Source organism: Bos indicus, chromosome 15 (assembly GCF_029378745.1).
Source record: "Bos indicus isolate NIAB-ARS_2022 breed Sahiwal x Tharparkar chromosome 15, NIAB-ARS_B.indTharparkar_mat_pri_1.0, whole genome shotgun sequence".
NCBI lineage: Eukaryota > Metazoa > Chordata > Mammalia > Artiodactyla > Bovidae > Bos > Bos indicus.
In genome coordinates this window covers 48,262,872-48,288,618 of record NC_091774.1, presented here as the reverse complement: position 1 = coordinate 48,288,618, position 25,747 = coordinate 48,262,872, and the positions used below count along the sequence as shown (strand labels likewise).

General features: G+C 40.5%; 3 protein-coding genes and 1 pseudogene across 3 annotated transcripts; all 4 read left to right on the top strand.

Moving 5' to 3' along the window:
• The first annotated feature begins 940 nt into the window (after positions 1-940).
• Positions 941-1,890, top strand: LOC109569406 (olfactory receptor 52H1-like; annotated as a pseudogene).
• Positions 1,891-2,731: 841 nt separating this feature from the next.
• On the top strand, positions 2,732-4,060 carry LOC109569955 (heterogeneous nuclear ribonucleoprotein A1-like). Its single transcript, XM_070803777.1, has one exon. It carries the CDS (start codon positions 2,757-2,759, stop codon positions 3,717-3,719), a length of 963 nt encoding a protein of 320 aa, XP_070659878.1. The 5' UTR covers positions 2,732-2,756; the 3' UTR covers positions 3,720-4,060.
• An 8,831-nt stretch (positions 4,061-12,891) lies between these two features.
• Positions 12,892-13,842, top strand: LOC109569489 (olfactory receptor 52D1-like). The gene has a single exon (XM_019974845.2). It carries the CDS (start codon positions 12,892-12,894, stop codon positions 13,840-13,842), a length of 951 nt encoding a protein of 316 aa, XP_019830404.2.
• Positions 13,843-16,361: 2,519 nt separating this feature from the next.
• LOC109569509 (olfactory receptor 52E4-like) lies at positions 16,362-25,049 on the top strand. Its single transcript, XM_070803235.1, is given in 3 exon segments — positions 16,362-16,524; positions 24,021-24,061; positions 24,063-25,049. Coding segments are annotated over 3 exon segments (1,191 nt in total).
• Positions 25,050-25,747: the final 698 nt, after the last annotated feature.

The window sequence follows — 25,747 nt, the reverse complement described above, 5'->3', positions numbered from 1 at the left end:
TGATGCACATCACTCACCACACAAAAAGCCCATGCAGAAATAAAGACCCAGCACAGCCATCAATAAATATTAGTACATAAATAAAATAATGTATTAAAAAAGAACAAGTAGAAAAACAAATGAATACTGAAGTTGGAGTAAAAAATTTCTGTGTCATGTCACAAAATAAGACAGCTTGGAAGAAAGGCTCAACTGTTTGATGAAGTTTCATAAGACTGAGTAATTTTACAGATTAGATAGGATCAAGAAGATCATTGCATAGTGCTGCCAGGAGACTGGGTTCCCTCTGTTGGGGTAGTTTTCCAGGATTAAAAAGCGGGTTCTATTCTTTCAGCAAGACAAATCTGACATAGTAAGTTACTGGAGAATGTCTGATCTTCAAAACTTTTCCAACCTGGGCATATCTGAAGTGGCAGATTAAACGACCTCAATCTTAGATTTTGTAGAAGAATTTTCTTTGTCTTCTCTTTATGTTTGTAAGGTATAGAGAAGAATAAAGAAGAGACTGCATGGTCTGCTTTGGTTTCATATATTAAGCCTATCTTTTCAGCCCCTTGTGACCCTTGGGCTTTACACTGAACTTTTTTCCAAATCCCTCACCAATGATGTTTCTTTGCCTAATATTATTTTTGCACATATTTTCTTATAAAATTTCCTGAGTTGCTGGTCGCCAGGCAGGACTTGCTTTAGAGTTACATGACTTGTATCTCTGGGAAAAATTATTTAGCTACCACTTCTATTATGACTTAAAATTGTGACTAAAAACTTTGCAAATATTTATGAGTAAAGAGAAGATAAGGATAGTTTATCACTTTCTAGAACTGAAAGTGAGCAGATGATACAGGAGAAGGCTCAGAGATGCATGTCTGAAGATAATGTTAACAATCAGTCATGACCTTTTCATTTTCAGTCTGTGAGACACAACCTATCCAAGATCATGATGACCATGTTCAACTTGACCAGCTTCATGAATCCAGGTTCATTCATCCTACTGGGAATCCCAGGACTGGAGCACTTCCACATCTGAATCAGGATTCCCTTCTTTATCATTTACCTTGTGGCTCTCGCAGGCAATAGTGTCCTTCTCTATCTTATATCCATGGAGCGCAGCCTTCACGAGCCCATGTTCTTTTTCCTCTCCATGCTGGCGGCTACAGTTCTCATCCTGTCTAACACATGTGTACCCAAAACATTCAGCATGTTCTGGCTGGGTCCTTAGGAAATCACCTTTCCTGGATGTCTTACTCAGATGTTTTTTCTCCACTATAGCTTTGCCATGGATTCTGCCACCCTGCTGGCCATGGCATTTGATCACTATATTGCTATTTGCTTCCCCCTAAGATATAACACTATTCTCACCCGTCAGGTTATTACTAAGATTGTAATGGGTATTGTCAGCAGGAGCTTCTGTATCATCTTCCCATGCATGTTCCTAGTAAAGCGACTGCCTTTCTGCCAAACACTCATCATTCCACACACATACTGTGAGCACATAGGCATTGCCCAACTCGCCTGTGCAGACATCTCCATCAACATCTGGTATGGTTTTGCTGTGCCTGTAATGACTGTTATATCAGACCTGATCCTCACTGGCATCTCCTACACTCTCATTCTTCGTGCTGTCTTTAACCTCCCATCCCATGATGCCCGCCAGAAAGCCCTCAACACATGGGGCTCCCATATTTATGTCAGCTTATATTCTACATACCATCCATATTCTCTGTCCTCACTCACCATTGTGGTCACAATATTCCTCACTCCTTCCACATATTGATTGCCAACCTCTATGTAGCCATTCCTCCTGCACTCAATCCAATCATCTATGGAGTGAAAACCAAGCAGATTCGGGAGAAGATAATCCTACTTTTCTTCCTTAAAGGGACCCAGTGACATGAAACTGAGAGTTTGGGAAAGAAAACAGGTAACCATATCAATTTTGGAACACATTTCATTTTTTTCAAAGCTAGAATACAATTACAACTTAAATTTTTATGAAATCCTAGAATTCCACTGAGTTGGAAGTGGAACTCCAACTTCACATCATTGTAAGAAGCAATGAGACAAGATAAGGAAGTAGATGTCAAGAAGGGAGATAAAATTAGAAGAAAATGTGTATCTGAAAAGATAGATCAACAAAATGTTTCTATACCATTATGAAGTAGATTTCAGAGTCTTATGGCATAAGAGGAGGATCATGTATAATTTGGATAGACTATTAGTGTTATAAATAGGTTACAAGAGACAAGCAAAGGTCTACCCATTTGGAATATCTTTGTAGGACACTTTCCAGTTGAGAGTTATAAAAGCTAACAAGTGATTACCTTCTTTTAAGAATCATTCAGGAAAATTATTAATCTAAACATGGTTCTCAAACATTGGTTGGTGCCACAATCACCTAGGGAACTTGGCAAAAGTGTAGAGGCCCAGGCTGGACTGTAATTCACTGGGTTTTTGGGTTCTTCAACATTTCTTTGTACAATTCTGATACCTAAGAAATCTTGGACCCTTTCAGATCAAAAGTCTTGGTCCTTTGAAAATCTGTAGACTTGATTCTTGTAGTAACTTCCTTGGCCTGGAAGTAGCATAGTTCTTTATGTTCAGTATAGCTACTTCTTTACTTCTTTCCTCATATTATTTATTATTTCCTCATATTATTCACAACTTGAAATTTCACGTCTTAAAAATATACTATCCTTTCTGCCTGTGGAGGCCGCCGAGAAAGCACCGTTGAAGTCTTCCCTGCCTCCACTGCCATCATGTCTACATCAGAGTCTCCCAAAGAGCCCGAACAGCTGCGGAAGCTCTTCATCGGAGGACTGAGCTTTGAAACTACGGATGAGAGTCTGAGGAGCCATTTTGAGCAATGGGGAACGCTCACAGACTGTGTGGTAATGAGGGATCCAAACACCAAGCGCTCCAGAGGCTTCGGGTTTGTCACATACGCCACGGTGGAGGAGGTAGATGCGGCCATGAATGCAAGGCCACACAAGGTGGACGGAAGAGTTGTGGAACCAAAGAGGGCCGTCTCAAGAGAAGATTCTCAAAGACCTGGTGCCCACTTAACTGTGAAAAAGATTTTTGTTGGTGGCATTAAAGAAGACACTGAAGAACATCACCTGAGAGATTATTTTGAACAGTACGGGAAAATTGAAGTAATTGAAATCATGACTGACCGAGGCAGTGGCAAAAAGAGAGGCTTTGCTTTTGTAACCTTTGATGACCATGACTCCGTAGACAAGATTGTCATTCAGAAATACCACACTGTGAATGGCCACAACTGTGAAGTGAGAAAAGCCCTGTCTAAGCAAGAGATGGCTAGTGCTTCATCCAGCCAGAGAGGTCGAAGTGGTTCTGGAAACTTTGGTGGCGGTCGTGGAGGTGGTTTTGGTGGGAATGACAACTTTGGTCGTGGAGGAAACTTCAGTGGTCGAGGTGGCTTTGGTGGCAGCCGTGGTGGTGGCGGATATGGTGGCAGTGGGGATGGATGTAATGGATTTGGTAATGAAGGAAGCAATTTTGGAGGTGGCGGAAGCTACAATGATTTTGGCAATTACAACAATCAATCTTCAAATTTTGGACCCATGAAAGGAGGAAACTTTGGAGGCAGAAGTTCTGGCCCCTATGCTGGTGGAGGCCAGTACTTTGCCACACCACGAAACCAAGGTGGCTGTGGTGGCTCCAGCAGCAGCAGTAGCTATGGCAGTGGCAGAAGGTTTTAATTACTGCCAGGAAACAAAGCTTAGCAGGAGAGGAGAGCCAGAGAAGTGACAGGGAAGCTACAGGTTACAACAGATTTGTGAACTCAGCCAAGCACAGTGGTGGCAGGGCGTAGCTGCTACAAAGAAGACATGTTTTAGACAATACTCATGTGTATGGGCAAAAAACTCGAGGACTGTACTTGTGACTAATTGTATAACAGGTTATTTCAATTTCTGTTCTGTGGAAAGTGTAAAGCATTCCAACAAAGGGTTTTAATGTAGATTTTTTTTTTTGCACCCATGCTGTTGATTGCTAAATGTAATAGTCTGATCATGACGCTGAATAAATGTCTTTTTTTTTCTTTAAAAAAAAAATATATATATACTATCAATTATCTATACTTATTGCAGTTTTTAAAGAATTTTGACTTTGAGCACAAAAACTTATCAATATTGTTGATTATTTTAATGTCCATAGAGATGACCCTTTAATAACTTGGTGTGGTAGATTGTATTTTCCAAAGATATCCACAATAATAATATATTCCATTGTCTATGCTTTTCTGTGGGAGAAGGCAATGGCACCCCACTACAGTACTCTTGCCTGGAAAATCCCATGGATAGAGGAGCCTGGTAGGCTGCAGTCCATGGGGTCGCTAAGAGTCGGACATGACTGAGCGACTTCAGTTTCACTTTTCACTTTCATGCATTGGAGGAGGAAATGGCAACCCATTCCAGTGTTCTTGCCTGGAGAATCCCAGGGACGGGGGAGCCTAGTGGGCTGCCGTCTATGGGGTCACACATAGTCAGACACGACTGAAGCGACTTAGCAGCAGTAGCAGCGTGCTTTTCTGTAGTGCAAATTTGCCATTCCCATGTTAACAAGTGGAATATAATTCTACTTCTTTTGAATCTGCACTAGACTTAGGGATTCTTTTACAAACAGAACTCAGTGTTAGTAATATTTGAAGCTTCTGAAATTAGACTATAATTTTTTTTTTTTTCTGTTTCTAGCTGAGTCTCTTGAAATACTTGACCTTGGTGTGCTCCCTCTTAGAATCCAACTACTATGCAATGAGCATCCCCAGCAACATGGAGAAGTCATGTCTAAATATTCTGGAGGGTGGCCCCAATTGAGACTCCAGTTAACAGTCAGCAACAACTGCCAGTTATGTTGGTAAGCCATCCAGAGCTTCCAGTCCAGCTGAGACTTCAGGTATCTATAGGATCTCAACTGACATCTCTCTGTAATGTATGAAAGACTAAAAGACAGAATTCTTCATCTAGTCAAAGCCAAGCCATAGAACCATGAGAGTAATAATTTGCTATTTTAGGCCAATAAATATGGGAATGGTTAGTCATGAAACAATAGATAAATATTGTAAAAATTGGTAATAAGGAGTATGGAGTTGGTATACAAAAAAGCCTAAAACATGCAGCATTCACTGTGGAATAAGGCAACAGGCAGAAGGTGAAAGGGCCTTGATGAGGCTGTTAATGAAGTCTTGAAAAACAAAGAGAAAATTATTACTAGAGGCTAGAGACAAATGAGTACTATGTAGTTGTAGAAAGTTTGGTAATATCATATTTGCAATACTGTGAAAAACAGAAAATATAACTAATTAACTGATGCATTTGGCTGAGGAGATTTTGAAGTAGAATACCAAAAATACCAACATTATTTTTATGTCACTTATGATAAAGTACAGATAAAGAGTTATAAGCTAAAATGAAAACTTTCAGTGTTTAATCATTGTTAGAGTAAATGCAAAGAAGTCATGACTGTTTGGGATCAAGGTTTGTTTTTTTTTTTTAATTACCCACACAACAGTCTTTCCAAATGACAAAGGACTCGCAAAAGAAAAAATGCCCTCAGGGTATAATGTCATCTTTAGGATGAGTCTGTAAGATCCTTTGTTAAGAATACAGAAATATTTAAGGATATGCCTAACAAATCTTTTTAATTAGATAAAGAAGCTTCTAAGAATCTTAATCTTCCCAGAGAAGCATAACTCATGCAAAATCAGGCAGGTGGCAATCTGGAAGACATTTGTGGGTATGACTTTTGTCTAATGGGGTAAACACTAAAAGAGTCATAGAAAATCACAATTTTTAAGACAAAATAGACAGAAGCACTGTCATTTTGGACTAAAAGGGACAAAGTACAAAATTAGAAGGGGATTTGGGGTTTTCAACTTTATTCGTCTGGAAATAGACTGAAAAAAGTATTCAGATGTAAACACACCTTGTTTCTCATTGAAAAGCAAAGGTCATATGAAATATAGAGCTAATTGCCTAAAGGGCTTCCCTGGTGGCTCAGACAGTAAAGAATCTGCCCATAATGTGGGAGACCCAGGTTCGATTCCTGGGTCAGGAAGATCCCTTGGAGAAGGGAATGACAACCCACTCCAGTATTCTTGCTTGGAGAATTCCAAGGACAGAGGAGTCTGGAGGGCTACAGTCCATGGGGTCACAAAGTCAGACACAACTGAGTGACTAACACTTAACTTAACCAAGAGCTATGGAAAATCATTCCCAGGGAGTAGAAGTGGGTTCTTATGAAACTGATGATACTTACCTTTGAATGGATTTTAAAAAACTACAATGGACTAGTGACTGTAAGACAATTCTCCCAATATTTTACAAATGAATATTGCAGTTATCCTATCTGTATATCACCATGGTGCGTTGCCTGTGTGAGCAGTTGATTTCTTTCCCATTTCTTTACTCCACAGGTCTTGAGAGGAACTGCACTCAAGGATCTATATGCAAGGAACTGAGCTCAAGGAGTCCTATTCACACGTTGTCCTGATTTAAAGGTTGAAATCCCAGACTTTGAACTAATCCCATAATATGAGTGAGATCTGGAAACCTTAGGGAAAAGGTGAATGCATTTTACATGTAGGAGGAGATCATTATTGTGGCCAAAGGGTACGTTGTTGCAGGTTTTATTTTCCCAAAATGGCCAAAACAATATTTTGCATCCCATGTACTTTCACAATATGGTCTGGCTATCAGAGAAGGCAATGGCAACCCACTCCAGTACTCTTGCCTGGAAAATCCCATGGATGGAGGAGCCTGGTAGGCTGCAGTCTATGGGGTCGCACAGAGTTGGACACAACTGAAGTGACTTAGCAGCAGCAGCAGCAGAATTGCTTCAAAAAGTCCAATATAATTCTACCCCGTCTTATCTGGGCTGCCTTAGAGACTTTGGAAAAAAGAATGCAATAGATGTGATGTTTCATGATATCCAAGACTAGATTTTAAGAAATCTTACATCTTCCTCATTGGTGTTATTGTATTTTTGGACATTCTCTCTAGAACACAGACATTATATTGTGAGAATCCCAACCCACATAGAGGGTTTATGTGATTGACAATCTGTCTGAGCTCCTAGTTAATAGCCAGAATCAATTGCATCAATTTTAATGAAACTTAGAAATGACTACAACTTCATAAAAAATCCGATTGCAGTCATTTGTGTGTGTGAGAGAAATCTCAAATGACAATAGCACATATAATCAATAAATCTACAGAATCATAACAGATAATAATAAGTTGTTTTAAGTCACTACTTTGGGGGAGTAGTTTGTAATGTAGTTATAAATAACTGAAAAAATTTTATTTTTAGTACTCTGATTTTTTTTCCAAAACTGTTAACCATTCTACTTCATCTATTTCATTGTTTGGAAATACATTAGAATTTGTGTTTCCATATATATATATATGGAATGTACATATATATATGTGTGTGTGTGTGTGTGTGTGTATATATATATATATACATATTCTTCATAATCTAAATTATAGGCATTCAGTTCCTGACCCATTACCTCCTGTTTTCTAATTCACTTTCTCTTGAATCTGAATGCAATAATCCTTCAATTTCAATGCAGTAATAATAAAACTCATTACATTTCATATTGCCTCATTTTTTTCTCCTTCTTACCAGCATGAATTTAAGGTTCATTCCTATAATTACTGTTTGGTACAAATGCTTTCTTCTTTTCACTCTCCTTTACCTAGCATGCATGTGCACATGCACACACACACAATATATTGTGCTTTTTCAGTAACAGGACACTTGTCATTTCTATTCTAACTTCATTGGTTAAAACCAGCCACATGTGAACATGTGTGCTGTCACTCAGTCATGTTCCAACTCTTTGCAACCCCATGGATTGTAGCCTGCCAGGCTCCTCTGTCCATGGAATTTTTCAGGCAAGAATACTGGAGCAGGTTGCCATTTCCTCCTCCAGGGGATCTTCTGGACCCAGGGATCGAACCCAGGTCTCCTGAATCTCCTTCGTTGGCAAGCGAATTCTTTTTTTTTTTTTTTTTCCTAATTTTATTTTATTTTTAAACTTTACATAATTGTATTAGTTTTGCCAAATATCAAAATGAATCCGCCACAGGTATACATGTGTTCCCCATCCCGAACCCTCCTCCCTCCTCCCTCCCCATACCATCCCTCTGGGCCGTCCCAGTGCACCAGCCCCAAGCATCCAGCATCATGCATCGAACCTGGACTGGCAACTCGTTTCCTACATGATATTTTACATGTTTCAATGCCATTCTCCCAAATCTTCCCACCCTCTCCCTCTCCCACAGAGTCCATAAGACTGTTCTATACATCAGTGTCTCTTTTGCTGTCTCATACACAGGGTTATTGTTACCATCTTTCTAAATTCCATATATATGCGTTAGTATACTGTATCTATGTTTTTCCTTCTGGCTTACTTCACTCTGTATAATAGGCTCCAGTTTCATCCACCTCATTAGAACTGATTCAAATGTATTCTTTTTAATGGCTGAGTAATGCTCCATTGTGTATATGTACCACAGCTTTCTTATCCATTCATCTGCTGATGGACATCTAGGTTGCTTCCATGTCTTGGCTATTATAAACAGTGCTGCGATGAACATTGGGGTACACGTGTGGGCATACACACTGAGGAAACCAGAAGGGCAAGCAAATTCTTTACCACCAAGCCACTAGGAAGTCCAACCTACCACATTCCCCCATCTAAATACATCAGAAGCACATATACAGAAAGGAAAGACAAGTCAGACATATGAGAATGAAAAACCTCTATTGCAGAATCCAACACAACCTCGACTTGTTTGTCTCTGGTCTCATCTACTACTATTTACCTGACCTCCTTGCTCTTGCCATACTTGCCTTCCTGAATCTTCTCAAACACATCAAATACAGTCTACTTCAGGGCCTTGATAATTCACTTGCTGTAAATGTCCAGGTTTCATGTTGTATCAATTAAATCAGCATGGTTATGGGTAGGATTAACGCATCAGCAGTTTTTATAATAAAAAGCCCCAAGAATTTCCAGTCTATAGTAAAGTTTTGGAACCACCAACTTTAAGTAAAATTAATAGCTTTACTTTACAGTTGAGGAATCTGAGGATCTGAAAAATTGAAAATGTATTTGAAATTTTCCAGTTAGTAAATATCAGAGCTGGGACTCAAATTTGTATATCTCATTCCCATCTGCTATATTTCCTGTATAAAATAGATTCCTCTGTATGTGAGCACTAAAATAAGGGAAATCATCTTTCAAGTTTCTTTATAAATGTATGCTAAGGCCCTTTAGTAGTGTCCAACTCTAATAGTGTTACAACCCTATGGACTGTAGCCCACAAGGCTCCTCTGTCCATGGGATTCTCCAAGCAGGAATACTGGAGTGGGTTGCCGTGCCCTCCTCCAGGGGATCTTCCAGAGACTGTACCATTGTCTTTTACATCTCCTTCACTAGCAAGCAGATAGATTCTTTAACACTAGAGCTACCTGGGAAACCCCAAGTTACTTCACACTTACTCTCAAATCACTTTCCAAAAATCTTGCACAAATTTAAACACCAACTTGCATGAAATTCACAGACAAATTTGGAATAGCATTTTGTACTGAATACGTACTTATAGTTCAATACCAATGAGTCAGATACTAGGTCTGGGGCATGAGAGGGAGAAAAGTGGTGACAGGATAACTAAGATGTTTACAATGATGTGAAATCTGCCCAGTGAGTACACTTGAAATAAATCTGAGTCCACCATGTCTCTTCTTCCTTGGAAAACTATATTCCCATAGCTCAGTCCTAGATAATCTTAGATGATGGTCCTATTCTGGGAGGAAACACCATTGTTTCCTGTCACATATTTCCCAAGTACACACTTTCCATGTTGCCTTAATTTATAGGAATTTTTCTTGACCCAATCAACCTAGCATTCAATTTTGCATTTCCAATCCAAGATACCTAGCTGAACCAAGTGAAAGTTTGATGGAGAACACTGAAGAATATTTCAGAAGACAAATATATAACTTCCTTAGAACATTGTTGGAAAAAACATGTATGTTACACTGGACTGTAACTAACAGTACCTTTGAGTATATAGCTTATCATCTGGTACAATTAGATGAAGGAAAAAAGAACAAAAGTTACCCAAATGGAGTCACAAAATGTTAAGAGAATAAAGACTCAAACTCAAGCTAGAGGAATTCAGATCAAACACAGTGATGATTTTCTTGAGAACAGGAGAACCAAAGGAAGTTGTGCCAAATCCAACTCCAGATAGATCTCTTCCCAGTGTATTTTTATTCCATGTTGCCTGCTTTCTCTTTGAATTTCCCTCTCAACAGTTTGACACAATTTGGCAAAATACTTTTTTTGTCCCCAAGGGCTGAGCAGGTATTAACTTACTGTGAGACAATGATGATCCCTCTTGACTTAAAAAAATGTTCAGCATTTAAGAGAAGACTCTGACATGACTTTGTGTTTCCCTAGAGATCTTCTTTGCAAATTCACTTTTACTTTTAGCAGCTGGGAGCACTGGTGCTCTGAGCCACACCACAGGCCCTGTGGGTCTAAAAAGTCTTCAGAGGGGAGAGATAAATGAGACAAAATCTCAGATCCTGGAAATATACTATTTGTGCTGGATCAAGGTTTCTCTAGTGCAGCTGACCATCAGTGCTGGGAGTAAGTGTTTAATGAACAAGAAGGATAGAAAAAGGTTGAAGACTGTTCTGTAAAGCCAAGAGCAGAGGTATGGAGGAGATAACAGAGGGATAACAATCCTACAAATATACTGATGTCCTTGTCTACTCCAGAAGTCATCTCAGATTGGCACCTGACTCCAGTACAGGATGCACAGTTTCTTGAATCCTTCAAGTATTAAGGTAGCCTTATTGCATACCAAAATGAACCATCAGTAAGTCTTTCTTTTATTTGTATCTCAATTGTTTTGTTGCAGTTAGAGATTTTAGTCCCTTACTATTTTACTTATGGGTTCAAGGTAAGTCAATCAAAGCTCTAGGAGTAGCTTTTCTTAAAGCAATAATGAGGGAAGAATGTCTCATTCTGCATCTTGTTCTCACTCGTATCAGTCAGGCCAGCCAGGCGGGAGTCAGGATACATGCATTTGTTAGAAAGCAACCTTGTACTTAAGTACCTAGGACCCTATAGTGCCCTCAGAAAACCTAGGAAATCAGCAAACTTATTAGATTTCCAATCTCCTCCATGCCTGAGGATTCCATCCTCCAAATCTAATTCTGTCCTACAATTTCTCACACAGAAAGTTTCAAAGCCCCAAAAGCTAGGAATACCTATCTCATTACCCTAGGTTCTGTTTGTCCATGGCAAAATCAGATCTCTGTCTTATTGAATAGTCTAAGAGAAATTCTTCCTTTAACAGAAATGATATGCACTCCTTCATCTTTACTCTTTCTTGGTAGCAGCACAAAACATATTCCCTTTATTTTAAAAGACTGATATATCAGAATTGTCTCTTGGTCCCAAGGGAGATTAATGAGGGGACCTCAATGACATTGCCATATTGATGGGCTCATTGAGGAGCCATCCATCTTGTTTCTTGAGAGCCCACCTAACCTAACTAACTGAGGACTAGTTTTGGCTACCTCTGAAAACAGTTCTTGATTTAAAAGAGGGTAAAACCACAGTGCCTTCAACCATGGCTTATAAGCTCAAGAAAGACCAATATGTCTTTCAACTTGAGGAACTAAATAAAGTTTCCTTTTCTGAAAGGCAAATATATAGTTAGACTAACTGACTCAGACATTTGCAAATGCATGAGCAGTATCAGTGAGTATTGTAACAAATGTTTCTTAAAATATAGGACTGCATTATGTGTTTTATATGATTTTCTCATTTAAGTATTTGAAAAAACCATAAAACATTATTATCTGAAATTTATATTGGCAAACTGAAGACTGAGGAGAATAAAATATTTGCTGAGGATAATCCAGTTAGCAAGTAACAGCAATCAGATCAGATTCTGAACCTGGCAGTCTAAATCTAGTCTCTTACTTTCCAGAGTGGACAACATAAAGAGGGTGACAATCCTGGAAACTGAGTTGTGCAAGAAATGCTTGAAGCATTTGAGGAAAACTCATATTTGGAGACTAAATTTAATTTCCTCAGAGGCACTTTCTCTAAGTAGGAACTGGCTTATGTATGTTTTCTTCATAGCATGCATAACAAGGAAACCACTTTCAAAGGTGTGGGTATAAGAAAACTATAAGTGCTTATGAAGTTATTGGGTTAGTGATAGCAGGCACTGTCACAACCCTTGGACCAAAGGAACAAGAGGAGAAATATGGCTAAAAGAGAAAACCAGAGTCAAAAAGGCTGCTGGCAGAGAGATGTGTCCAGCTTGCAGCAACCTTGCTGGGAGAGAGCTGAAGGAATAAATCCCTGACCTCTCTCCAGTCTCCAGATGGTTTTTCCCATTGTCATATCAAACCAGAAATGAGAGGGCAAGGACTCTATCATTGTAGCCCAGGGTCCCAGGCACCAGAACAAGATAGAAAGTGGCAGAGAATCGACCAAAGGAGAAAAATACAAGATATTCCTCACAGCATGCACTAAGAAAGGTTATATTTGCATGATATTAATAGTTGATGATTTTCACACATTGGAATATTAGGCAGAAATGGAGAGGTTTCACTGCAAGATGAAAATCTTAGAAGGGGGCGTATTAGTTACAAAGCTATTTTAATTACTCAGGAAAGAAATGAGGAAGGCATGATTTGGAGTAGAACTGGTAGAAATGGAAGAAAGGTATGAAATTAAAGATTTGTAGGAGAAATAGATTGTTTCTAGGATGAATTTATTTCACCTTATAATAGCTTTCAGGAAGGTAAAGCCTGATTCTCTGCATCATTATGGTTTCTGCATCTGTCCCCAATGACACTACCTTCCATCCTTCCACGTTTATTCTGCTTGGAATCCCTGGGATGAGAGATCAGCACATTTGGGCTGCCATCCCCTTCTGCTCCATGTATATCCTCGCTCTGGTTGGCAATGGAACTATCCTCTACATCATTAGGAAGGAGAGAACTCTGCACGAGCCAACGTACCTCTTCCTGTGCCTGCTGTCTATCACTGACCTGGTACTTTGTTCAACCACATTGCCCAAAATGCTAACAATCTTCTGGCTTAAGTCCCACATAATATCTTACCAAGGCTGCCTCACCCAGATGTTTTTCGTGCATACAATCTTTGCCACAGAATCAGCTGTTCTGCTGGCCATGGCTTTTGACCGCTACGTGGCTATCTGCCATCCACTTCATTATGCATCCATCCTCAACGCCATGGTGATTGGGAAGATTGGTCTGGCATGTGTGGTCCGTGGCCTTCTCTTTGTTTTCCCCTTTGTCATCCTCATAGAACGCCTACCTTTCTGTGGACATCACATCATCCCTCACACCTACTGTGAACATATGAGCATTGCCAAACTGGCCTGTGCCAGCATCAGGCCCAACACCATTTATGGTCTCACTGTGGCCCTTTCAGTCACTGGCATGGACGTGGTCCTCATCGCCGCTTCCTTTGGCCTAATCCTGCGGGCTGTGCTGCGCCTGCCCTCAAAGGATGCCCAGTTCCGAGCATTTAGCACTTGTGGAGCTCATATATGTGTGATTCTTGTATTCTATGCACCTGCCTTTTTTTCCTTTTTCACCCACCGCTTTGGCCAGCAAGTACCTCCTCACGTGCATATTGTACTTGCAAATCTCTATCTCCTTGTGCCCCCTGTTCTCAACCCCTTGGTCTATGGCATTAACACCAAACAGATCCGCCTGAGAATATTTCACTTTTTTATGGGGAGAAGATAGTTAAGTCTCTCCATAACCCAAGGAAGAACTGGTAAAGCTGTAATTAATTTTCTACTTTCTCAAACATCTCTTATCCTTATACTATAAGTTGCTGTTTCCGCCAATCTTAGCAAGCCAGTTGTTGTTCAGTCACTAGGTCGTGTCTGACTGTGATTGCATGAACTGCACATACCAGGCTTCCCTGTCTATCTTTCACTATCTCCTGGAGTTTGCTCAAACTCATGTCCATTGAATCGATGATGTCATACAACCATCTCATTCTTTTTTGCTCCCTTCTCCTCCTGCCCTAAATCTTTTCCAGCATCAGGGCCTTTTCCAATGAATTAGCTGTTTGCATCATGTGCTGAAGCTGGAGCTTCAGCTTCAGCAACAGTCCTTTCAATGAACATTCAGGATTGATTTCCTTTAGGACTGACTGGTTTGATCTTGTTGCAGTCCAAGGGACTCGAGTTTTCTCCAGCACCACAATGAGAAAGGATCAGTTTTTCAGTGGTCAGCCTGCTTTATGGTCCAACTCTTATATCCGTTCATGACTACTGGAAAAACCATAGCTTTGACTATAAGGACCTTTGTCAGCAAAGTGATATCTCTGATTTTTAATACAGTGTCTAAGTTTGTTATAGATTTTCTTCCAAGGAGCAAGCATCTTTTAATTTTGTGGCTATAGTCACCTTCTGCAGTGATTTTAGAGCCCAAGAAAATAAAATCTGCCACTGTTTCCACTTTTTCCCAACCTATTTGCCAATGAAGTGATGGGACCAGATACTATGATCTTAGTATTTTGACTGTTGAGTTTTAAGCCAGTTTTTCCACTCTCCTCTTTCACCTTCATCAGGAGGCTCTTTAGTTTCTGTGCTTTTTCTGCCATTAGGGTGGTGTCATCTGCATATCTGAGGTTATTGATACTTCTCCCAGCAATCTTGATTCTAGCTTGTGATTCATCCAGCCAGGCATTCACATGATGCACTCTGTATATAAGTTAAATAAGCAGGCTGACAATATACAGCCTTGACATACTCCTTTCCCAATTTTGAACCAGCCCATAGTTCCATGGCCAGTTCCAACAGTTGCTTCTTCCCCTGCCTACAGTTTTCCCAGGAGCCAGGTAAGGTGGTCTGTTATTCCTATCCCTTAAATAATTTTCCACAGTTTGTTCTGATCCACACAGTCACAGCAAGTCAGTACCATGTATTATCTGAGAGGTTTGGAAGAACAGCTCGTTTATACCTGCTACATATATAGAAAATTAGTTTCCTAGAATGCTATTATATGGCCTGTTCATGGGCCTATAGGTCTTGAGTCTTCCTAGGAAAAGATCAGGAAACAATATAGTAACTTTGAATTGGTAGTAAGAACCATAGAAAGTTATTCTTTCTACATAAGAAATCCCATGTGCTGGAAATAGATAAAAAGTGGTCAAAAAAGAACTACTGACTTATAGTCAGCCCCAAGGAACTGAGAATAACACACACACTGATTAATTGATTGTTTACACTTTCTTTGATCAAGAGTGTTTGCAAGAGTGTTTGTTAGTCCTAGGTCAGAGATGGCTGTCAGAGGGCAGGATCTTTTGGATCTGGAATTAGATTTGAAAGAGATGAAGATGACTGCTGGGTGCTTAAATGTGAGAAGTCTGGAAACACATATATCAATGGGAAAGCCACAGCACAAGTTTCTCAACAAATTACTTCAAAGTGACACTTTGTCACTAATATTTACTTTATGACCAATGACCTTTGCATTTTCCCGATATTGTCAGAGCAATTATGTTTTACATGCAAATTATTTTGTGGGTCATTATGGACATATCCTGATATTTTCTTTATCTCATATAGTCAACAACACATTGTGTATCTTAGAAACCCCAGGACACAGAGTTTTCTGCTAACAGTATCCAAATTGACACAATAGAACAATGAAAAGAGATAGAGGCTTACGATCATAAAAGAAGAAAGACAAATATCATTACTAACGAATGACAAGATTTTTCTACAGAGAAAACCCATAAGCCCCTAGAGATAGATTTTTAAAACTAATGATATTTAAAGAAATTTGCTGAGTTCAAAGTAAATAAATAAAATCACGAACTGACACATTTTTATGTAAAGCCACAATTAGGAATGCATATTTTTTAAATTTATAGCAATAGCAACAAAATCTGTGGTACTTTAACAGAAATGTGCATGGTCTCTATGTTAAACAATTAAGAAAGTGTTTGAAATATATTTGAAAAAATAAAAAAGAATATATAGATCGCCCTGCGGAAAGCCAGGTCCTGTAACTGATTCTCCTGACTCCAAGACTTGAGCTTCAAAGGTTTGTCCCAGACACATTCCAGAGAATTTTGTACCAGAACTCAGATGCACAGTCCAGCTGACTACTGATAAATGCCTGAACACTGTTTCGGAAGAGGCCCTTCCCCCATCAGCTACTCTTTCTCTCATCAATTAGAAGAGTTGGATATGGGGGGAGGCAGGAATCCAGGGCCGTGCTTGGTTTCTACTGACCCTTCTTGCTACATGGGACTCGCAGTGTACCCCCTGGCCCCACCCAGCCTGTCCCCTTCTCATACAGCTTTAAAACCTTACTACTTTTCTTTAAAGAGGAACCGGATTGGAGCAAGTGGCTTCCCCTGCCCTGAACACCTTGCATTTCCTGTGGGGGACACAGGAGGCATAGGGGGTAGGGGGTGGTGCATGAACACCATCTCCCAGGGCTTGGGGACGTCTTCCTGGCAACATGGCAACAGGGCTGTTGCACATGTTTGTTTGGAAACCAAGCCGAATGCCTGCCAGGCAGCCAGAGGTCTGGGTGATGGCTGACTCCCCTGCTCAGTTCAGGGGCGCCTGTCCTAGGCCAGCCTGCCATCCCTGGAGCAGGGGGCTACCTCCCAGGGTTCATTCCTGGGTCAGGGTGCCCAGGCGTGTGGCAGGAGGCTCACCTTGGAGAGTCCTTGTCCCAAGCACTGAGGCCCCTGAGGGCTGGAGGGTAGCTGAACAGCTGTGCATTGTAGGAGACAGGGCTGCTATGGATCCCAATGGCCAGGAATCAGCTTGGGAATCTCTGTATGCTGGGGGCACTAGGGGTCTCAGCTTCCCTGGACTTCTCAGACAGCCCTCCTCTTCCCAAAGCTATTGATGGAGCTTCTCTGGGATTGTTTGCCAAACCCCACATTAGACTCCAAGGGTCCAAGACCATTTCCATCTGAACACATGTTTTCCTTTTCTGTAGGAACTTGTGTTTTTGTTTTTGTTTTTTCCAACTAGCACCACACCATGCTTCTGAAGGCCACATTTTGCTTTTCCCCATCACTACACTGAAATAGTAGTTGTACAGTTCCCAATCTTGCCTTGGCTTGCTTGGATAAAACTTTGTATGTATTTTGTAAGACATAGATTCTATATTGTAATGATGCCCTATGCAAAAAGAAAAAAAATTAACAAAATTGTAAATTTTATTGTTTTAATGCATATGCATGTTTAGTGAAGTTTACATTTTGAAATAAAATTTATAATTCATTATTTTAAAAATTAAATAAAAAAATATATTATGAAATTCATGGATATGAAAAATGGTAAAATAGGAAAAAATAGAAATAATAAAAGATAAAGGCATGCATTTATCAGAAGAAATATAGACAAAATTTTTTAATAAAATCAACCTCAACCATCTCAGTACTAAGAAAAAGGCAATGAAAACCACTTTTACACTCCTTAAATTAGCATATACTTAGAACAAAAATCAGAAAATACTAAAAATTAGTGAGGATATAGAGAAATAGCAATACTTATGCATTGCTAATAGGATATTAAATGTGCATCCACTGGTTTCAAGATCAATTTAAAATATTTAGCAAAGTTACAGATATGCATATCTTACAAACCAGAAATTTCACTCCTCAATATTATCCTTTGAGGCACACTGCACAAGTGAACAGCTATCTTTAAATAAGAATATTAAACACCATTTATTTTGGCATTATTATCTTCAAATGTTTGTTTTTACAGTTGAATCAGAATCATTTTGGCAAGATTTCAAATACAATAAATCATTAAAATGTGTTTGGATTTGCCATTAATTTATACATTCATTTAAGAAGTTGTAGCTTTTAAATAGTTGTGCTGGATTCCCTCATGGTACAGTGGATAAGAATCTTCCCGTCAATGCAGGGGAAACGGGTTCAATCTCTAGTCCAAGAGGATTCAACATGGCTTGGAACAGCTGAGCCCGTGTGCCACAACTACTGAGTCCTTGCTCTAGAACACTTGAGCTGCAACTATTGAGCCCAAGTGCCACAAACTACTGAAGTCCAAATGCCCTAGAGCCTGTGCACCACAGGAGAAGCCATCACAGTGTGGAACACTTGCACCACAACAAAGAGTAGCGCCTGATCATGGCAACTAGATAAAGCCCGTGTGCAGCAATGAAGACCCAGTACAACCAATAAATAAATGAATAAATAAATTATTTTTAAAAGATTTGCTTTGTGTGTCTATATATATGGGAAAACAAAAGCAAGTAAAATTTCACAAACTAGGATACATATTTAGTTAATATTTAAATGACATTATTTGCTTAGTCATTCATTCATTTATTTGGCAATTATGTATGCCTACTATGTACCATGAAACTAGAGATCTCTTCAAGAAAATTAGAGATACCAAGGGAATATTTCATGCAAAGATGGGCTCGATAAAGGACAGAAATGGTATGGACCTAACAGAAGCAGAAGATATTAAGAAGAGGTGGAAAGAATACACAGAACTGTAGAAAAAAGAGCTTCATGACCCAGAGAATCATGATGGTGTGATCACTCACCTAGAGCCAGACATCCTGGAGTGTGAAGTCAAGTGGGCCTTAGAAAGCATCACTACGAACAAAGCTAGTGGAGGGGATGGAATTCCAGTTGAACTATTTCAAATCCTGAAAGATGATACTGTGAAAGTGCTGTGCTCAATATGCCAGCAAATTTGGAAAACTCAGCAGAGGCCACAGGACTGGAACAGGTGAGTTTTCATTCCAATTCCAAAGAAAGGCAATGCCAAAGAATGCTCAAACTACCACACAATTGCACTCGTCTCACACGCTAGTAAAGTATTGCTCAAAGTTCTCCAAGCCAGGCTTCAGCAATACACGAACCATAAATTTCCAGATGTTCAAGCTGGTTTTAGAAAAGGCAGAGGAACCAGAGATCAAATTGCCAACATCTGCTGGATCATCAAAGAAGCAAGAAAGTTCTAGAAAAACATCTATTTCTGCTTTATTGACTATGCCAAAGCCTTTGACTGTGTGGATCACAATAAACTGTGGAAAATTCTGAAAGAGATGGAAATACCAGATGACCTGACCTGCCTCTTGAGAAATCTTTATGCAGGTCAGGAAGCAACAGTTAGAACTGGACATGGAACAACAGACTGGTTCCAAATAGGGAAAGGAGTACGTCAAGGCTGTATATTGTCGCCCTGTTTATTTAACTCATACGCAGTGTACGTCATGAGAAACGCTGAACTGGAAGAAACACAAGCTGGAATCAAGATTGCTGGGAGAAATATCAAGAACCTCAGATATGCAGATGACACCACCCTTATGGCAGAAAGTGAAGAGGAACTCAAAAGCCTCTTGATGAAAGTGAAAGTGGAGAGTGAAAAAGTTGGCTTAAAGCTCAACATTCAGAAAATTAAGATCATGGCATCTGATCCATGGGAAATAGAAGGGGAAACAGTGGAAACAGAGACAAACTTAATTTTGGGGGCTCCAAAATCACTGCAGATGGTGAATGCAGCCATGAAATTAAAAGACGCTTACTCCTTGGAAGGAAAGTTATGACCAACCTAGACAGCATATTCAAAAGCAGAGACATTATTTTGCCAACAAAGGTCTGTCTAGTCAAGGCTATGGTTTTTCCTGTGGTCATGTATGGATGTGAGAGTTGGACTGTGAAGAAAGCTGAGTGCTGAAAAATTGGTGCTTTTGAACTGTGGTGTTGGAGAAGACTCTTGAGAGTCCCTTGGACTGCAAGGTGATCCAACCAGTCCATTCTAAAGGAGATCAGTCCTGAGTGTTTATTGGAAGGACTGATGCTGAATCTAAAACTCCAATACTTTGGCCACCGATATGAAGAGTTGACTCATTGGAAAAGACCCTGATGTTGGGAGGAACTGGGGGCAGGAGAAGAAGGGGATGACAGAGGATGAGATGGCTGGATGGAATCACTGACTCGATGGATGTGAGTTTGAGTGAACTCCAGGAGTTGGTGATGGACAGGGAGGCCTGGTGTGCTGCAATTCATGGGGTTGCAAAGAGTTGGACATGACTGAGCAACTGAACTGAACTGAACTGAACTGAACATCGTGAGAAATGCTGGGCTGGATGACGCACAAGCTGGGATCAAAATTGCCGGGAGAAATATCGATAACCTCAGATATGCAGATGACACCACCCTTATGGCAGAAAGTGAAGAAGAACTAAAGGGCCTGTTGAAGAAAGTGAAAGAAGAGAGTGAAAAATTTGCCTTAAAGCTCAATATTTAGAAAACTAAGGTAATGACATCTGGTCCCATCACTTCATGACAAATAGATGGAGAATAAATGGAAACAGTGACAGATTTTATTTTGGGGGGCTCCAAAATCACTACAGCCATGAAATTAAAAGACACTTGCTCCTTGGAAGAAAAGCTATGACCAACCGAGACAACATATTAAAAAGCAAAGACATTACTTTGCCAACAAAGGTCCATCTAGTCAAAGCTATGGTTTTACCAGTAGTCATGTATGGATGTGAGAGTTGGACTGTAAAGAAAGCTGAGCGCTGAAGAACTGATGTTTTTGTACTGTGGTGTTGGAGAAGACTCTTGAGAGTCCCTTGGACTGCAATGAATCCAACCAGTCCATCCTAAAGGAGATCAGTCCTGAATATTCATTGGAAGGACTGATGTTAAAGGTGAATCTCCAATCCTTTGGCCTTCTGATGTGAAGAACTGACTCATTGGAAAAGACCCTGATGCTTTGAAAGATTGAAGGTGTGAGGAGAAGGGGTCAACAGAGGATGAGATGATTGGATGACATCACCTACTCAATGGGCATGAGTTTGAGTAAACTCTGGGAGTTGGTGATGGACAGGGAGACTTGGCATGCTGCATTCCATGGGGTCACAGAGAGTCGGACATGACTGAGCAGCTGAACTCATTGATGTGCCATGTGCTGGGCTGTGCTTATCTCAGTCATGTCTAACTCTTTGCAACTCTATGGACTGTAGCTCACCAGGATCCTCTGTCCATGGAGATTCTCCAGGCCAGAATACTGTAGTGCATTGCCATGCCCTCCTCAAGGGGATCTTCCCAACCCAGGGATTGAACCCAGGGCTCCAGCATTGCAGACAGATTCTTTACCATCTGTGCCATCAGGGAAACCCAAGAATACTGGAGTGGGTAGCCTGTCCCTTCTCCAGGGGATCTTCCCAACCCAGGAATTGAGCCGGGATCTCCTACTTGCAGGCAGATTCTTTACCAGCTGAGCTACCAGGGAAACCTACTATGTGACATATATGATGTTAATGAGAGGGACACACTATTTGCAGAAAAGTTTTGACTAAAATGAGAATCCTCTGGTTGATAATAGAAGGTGCTTGATGGAATTGGGGGCATACTATGAAAAAAGGTTTCTTTAGTAAATGTGTTCAGCTATTTGACAGGCCCGAGGATAAAATAATGACAGGCCCAGGACTAGGAAGAAATGGTTATATTTGATTGCTACCTGTCATTCAGGACCACAGTGGAACATAGAGAAAAACAAATGACCGAGCTCAAGATTTCTGCATGTTATTAGAGTTACAGCTTTCTGTCGGGGAAGCTGTGTGGATCTGTCTATGAACAGGTGCATCTATGTTGGCCCTTATGGTGATGCAGTGGTAAAGAATCTGCCTGCCAATGCAGGTGATACAAGAGATGTGGGTTAGATCCCTGGGTCAGGATGATTTCTTAAAGTAGGAAATGGCAACCCACTCCAATATTCTTGCTTGGAAAATTCCATGGACAGAGGAACCTAGTGAACAACAGTCCATGGGATCACACAAAGTTGGACATGACTGAGAAACTAAGCACATAAGTACATTGATGTACTCTTTCTATTGATGTACTGACTGACCCAACACATTAATTTTGTCACTCACATTCCTCTGTCATTGTTTCACTCTTACTGACACCTGACTGTGAACAAAGTCTTCCTACAGAGCCTGTCTGCAGGCAGAACTTGAACTATATCCGGTTTTAAAATCTGGCTTCCTGAGCCCTATTTCTGATACATCTTTGAAAGATTTTTATGATGGTTTTGTTCTGTTTTGTGCATTTTGCAATGGACTTGGAGAGATACTTTTGAAGACTTTAATAATTTGCTTTTTTTGGAACCATGAGAAAGGAAATATGGTCACATCTGGACTCAGAGATTGAGAGGATACTGAGACAGAAGAGACTGTGGTGCTGAGTGAAGGAAGTGGTATCGAAGAAAATTCCCTGGAGACTGTTTGGATCAAAACTATTAACCTGCGAAAAAAGTTAGAGTGAAGTCAGAAAGCACTGAGGGACAGACAGAACTTGAGACTACTAACACCATTTTACCAGGGTCTCAACAACAGGGTTTGTGACTATTTCATGAGCTTGAATACTTCAGCCAGAAAGCAAAGTCTCCCTGGTTCTCAAATGCTCACACGTGTGGGAATGGGGTCTTTGGGATGTCCAAACTGCAAAGCCCTAATATAGTTCCAGATTCAGATTTAACTTCACCCTCCATCTACAAGATCCCCTGGAGAAGGAAATAAGGACCCACTCTGGAGAAGGCAATGGCACCCCACTCCAGTACTTTTGCCTAGAAAATCCCGTGGACGGAGGAGCCTGGTAGGCTGCAGTCCATGGGGTCACTAGAGTTGGACACGACTGAGTGACTTCACTTTCACTTTTCACTTTCATGCATTGGAGAAGGAAATGGCAACCCACTCCAGTGTTCTTGCCTGGAGAATCCCAGGGATGGGAAGCCTGGTGGGCTGCCGTCTATGGGGTCGCACAGAGTTGGACACAACTAAAGCGACGCAGCAGCAGAAGCAGCCAGTACTCTTGCCTGGGAAAGATCCCATGGACGGAGGAGCCTGGCAGACTATACTCCATGGGGTCGCAAGAGTCAGACACAACTGAGTGACTTCACTTTCACTTTCCCCTCTCTCAAGCTCCTCTAGGACTGCTAAAAACAGGGTTATTCCCAACATCCCTAAGGTCTATCAGCATTATCTTTTGGGAGCTCAGGGCAACCTTCAGCATCAATCCTACAATTAACACAAGTAGTGTGCATGTTTAGGGGATGAAGGAGTAACAAAGAGCTAATTTTGGACACCCTGGGGTCCTTTACTTAAGTTATTTAATGAGACACACCACGGATTCTGGGTGCCTGAAAGAGAGGAGTGGAGAGATGCTGGGCCATGAGTGTGCTCTTCAAGAGGCAAATGAATGTTTGCTAAGACATGCCTGCATACATGTGTATGTACTCACAGACATTTGAAGACGGTGTGTGTACTAGCTTTCCACTCTCTTATTGCCTCACATTCAGATAAGTGATTCTAGGTGAGTGTGGACTTTATATTCACATTCTGGTGGCCTTGTTTCAGAGATTCTGATGATCAAAATCTTACTGCTTGCTTTATTCTAATTCAGCATTACAGTTTCCATGATTCCTAAGCCTGCAATATGTGTATTATTTAGCTGGATAAGAATTCTGCTGTAAGTTTTCAAGTTCTCTTATTTTATAAACAGTTTTTTTGTTGACCAGTTTATTTGGTCTTTGGTTTGTTGAAAAAGGAATGTGATACTTCATCAATTTTTCTCTGTATTTCTATCTATGTCTGTTTCATATACTTTGAGTTATAGTCTTTAGGTGAAAATACATTCAAAAGATATGCAATGTATTCTTATAAATTTAATGACATGTCTTGATAATTATGAATCCGTCTGTCCTTAATAAAATAGTTACTATAAAATATATTCTCTCAGATATAAATTTTATGCCACATTATTACTATTCTACTACCATAGCATATAATTCTTTTCTATTCTAATAAAAATCAGAATTATTTTTGTGTATCTTAATATTCCAACTTTTATTTCTACTTTGCAAATCTTGATTCTTTTTAAAATCCAGGCAAGGTTGTTTCTGAATTGCTCTTTTCAGGTGCTTCACCAGGGGGCCAGCATGACTGACTGCAATGCCTCCCAGGGCCACCCATCTTTCTTCCTTCTCCAAGGCATTCCTGGGATGGAGGACAAACACAAGTGGATCTCTATTCCTTTCTCTTCCATGTACTTTGTCACCATCCTGGGGAACTGCACCATCCTCTTCACCATCTCCACAGAGCACTCCCTGCATAAGCCCATGTTCCTGCTGCTTGGCATGCTGGCCCTCACGGACCTGGGCATGTCCACAACCACCATCCCCAAGGTGCTGTGCATCTTCTGGTTTGACCAGAGTGACATCAGCTTCGAGGGCTGCCTGGTCCAGCTGTTCTTCCTCCACTCCATCTCTGCCTTGCAGTCTGCCATCCTCATGTCCATGGCCTTTGACCGCTATGTGGCCATTTGTGAGCCCCTGCGCTATGCCACCATCCTTTCCAACAGCCGCATTGGGCTCATCGGCCTCGTGAGTTTAGTGCGAGCTGTCCTGCTCATTCTCCCCATGCCCATCCTCCTCCAGAAGATGCCCTTTCATGCCAGGCATGTCATCCCCACCACATACTGTGAGCACATGGCTGTGGTGAAGATGGTGTGTGTGGACACCACGGTCAACAGGGTGTATGGGCTGGTGGTGGCCTTGTTGGTTGCTGGGGTAGACATCTCAGCTATTGCCTCATCTTATGTGCTGATCATCCGGGCTGTAATGCGGCTCTCTTCTAAGGAAGCCCATCAAAAAGCAGTAAATACCTGCACCACACACATCTGTGTCATGCTTATCTCTTATACTCCCTCACTGTTTTCTTTTCTCACTCATCGCTTTGGCCAGGGAATCCCACCTCATGTGCACACCATTCTTGGCAGCCTCTACTTCCTTGTACCTCCAATGCTCAACCCTATTATTTATGCAGTGAAAACCAAAGAGTTTTGGGACAAATTGACAAAATATGGGTGCTGGAGGAAGAAGCTTATAAACATTATCCATGATCAGAAACCTCTCTGATTATTAGTGCTGGTGGGGATGAGAAAAAAAAATAATAAGTAGATGCTGTTCCTGGAGGAATTGGCTCATGGGAAAAATATGTCATACTTTAGATTAGCATCCAAAATCCTTGGACAGATAGGCTAAGACACATGAGACCCCCTGTTCACAGTAATTTCAAAGCAAGGCAGTTATCCTCCGTTAAATAAAAATAATGACATATTCTTCCATAACAGACATACATGTTGGGCAAATTATATGTGGTCATACATGTAAGAACAAGCACTTGGAACAGTAACATACTGTACACATAAAATAGGGTGGTATGTTTCCATAAGAACATAAGAGCAAACAATAACTTGCTCACCACTTTGTCACATCAAGGCTAAGGTGTAATATACCTGTGTGTTTAAGGAGCAATAGAAAGTGGTGAAAGCTTGAGGTGAGTGAGAAGGAACAGGGAAAGTTCTAAATTGCATTTAGGGTCATTATTTTATTATCCCTGCTGCAGAAGGCTTACATTTGGGCATCAAGAATTGTTGCTTCCTTGAAGAACTAGGCAATTTGGGCAGTGAATATCATCTCCAATTAACAGAGAAATTCGAACAGATAGTGAAAAATGGGAAAATTATAATTTTAAAAGGTTCATATGTATTTTAATTAATTTTATATTTTAATTCCTCAAGTCAACTCTCCTACCCTTTTCAACTAATTCCAGT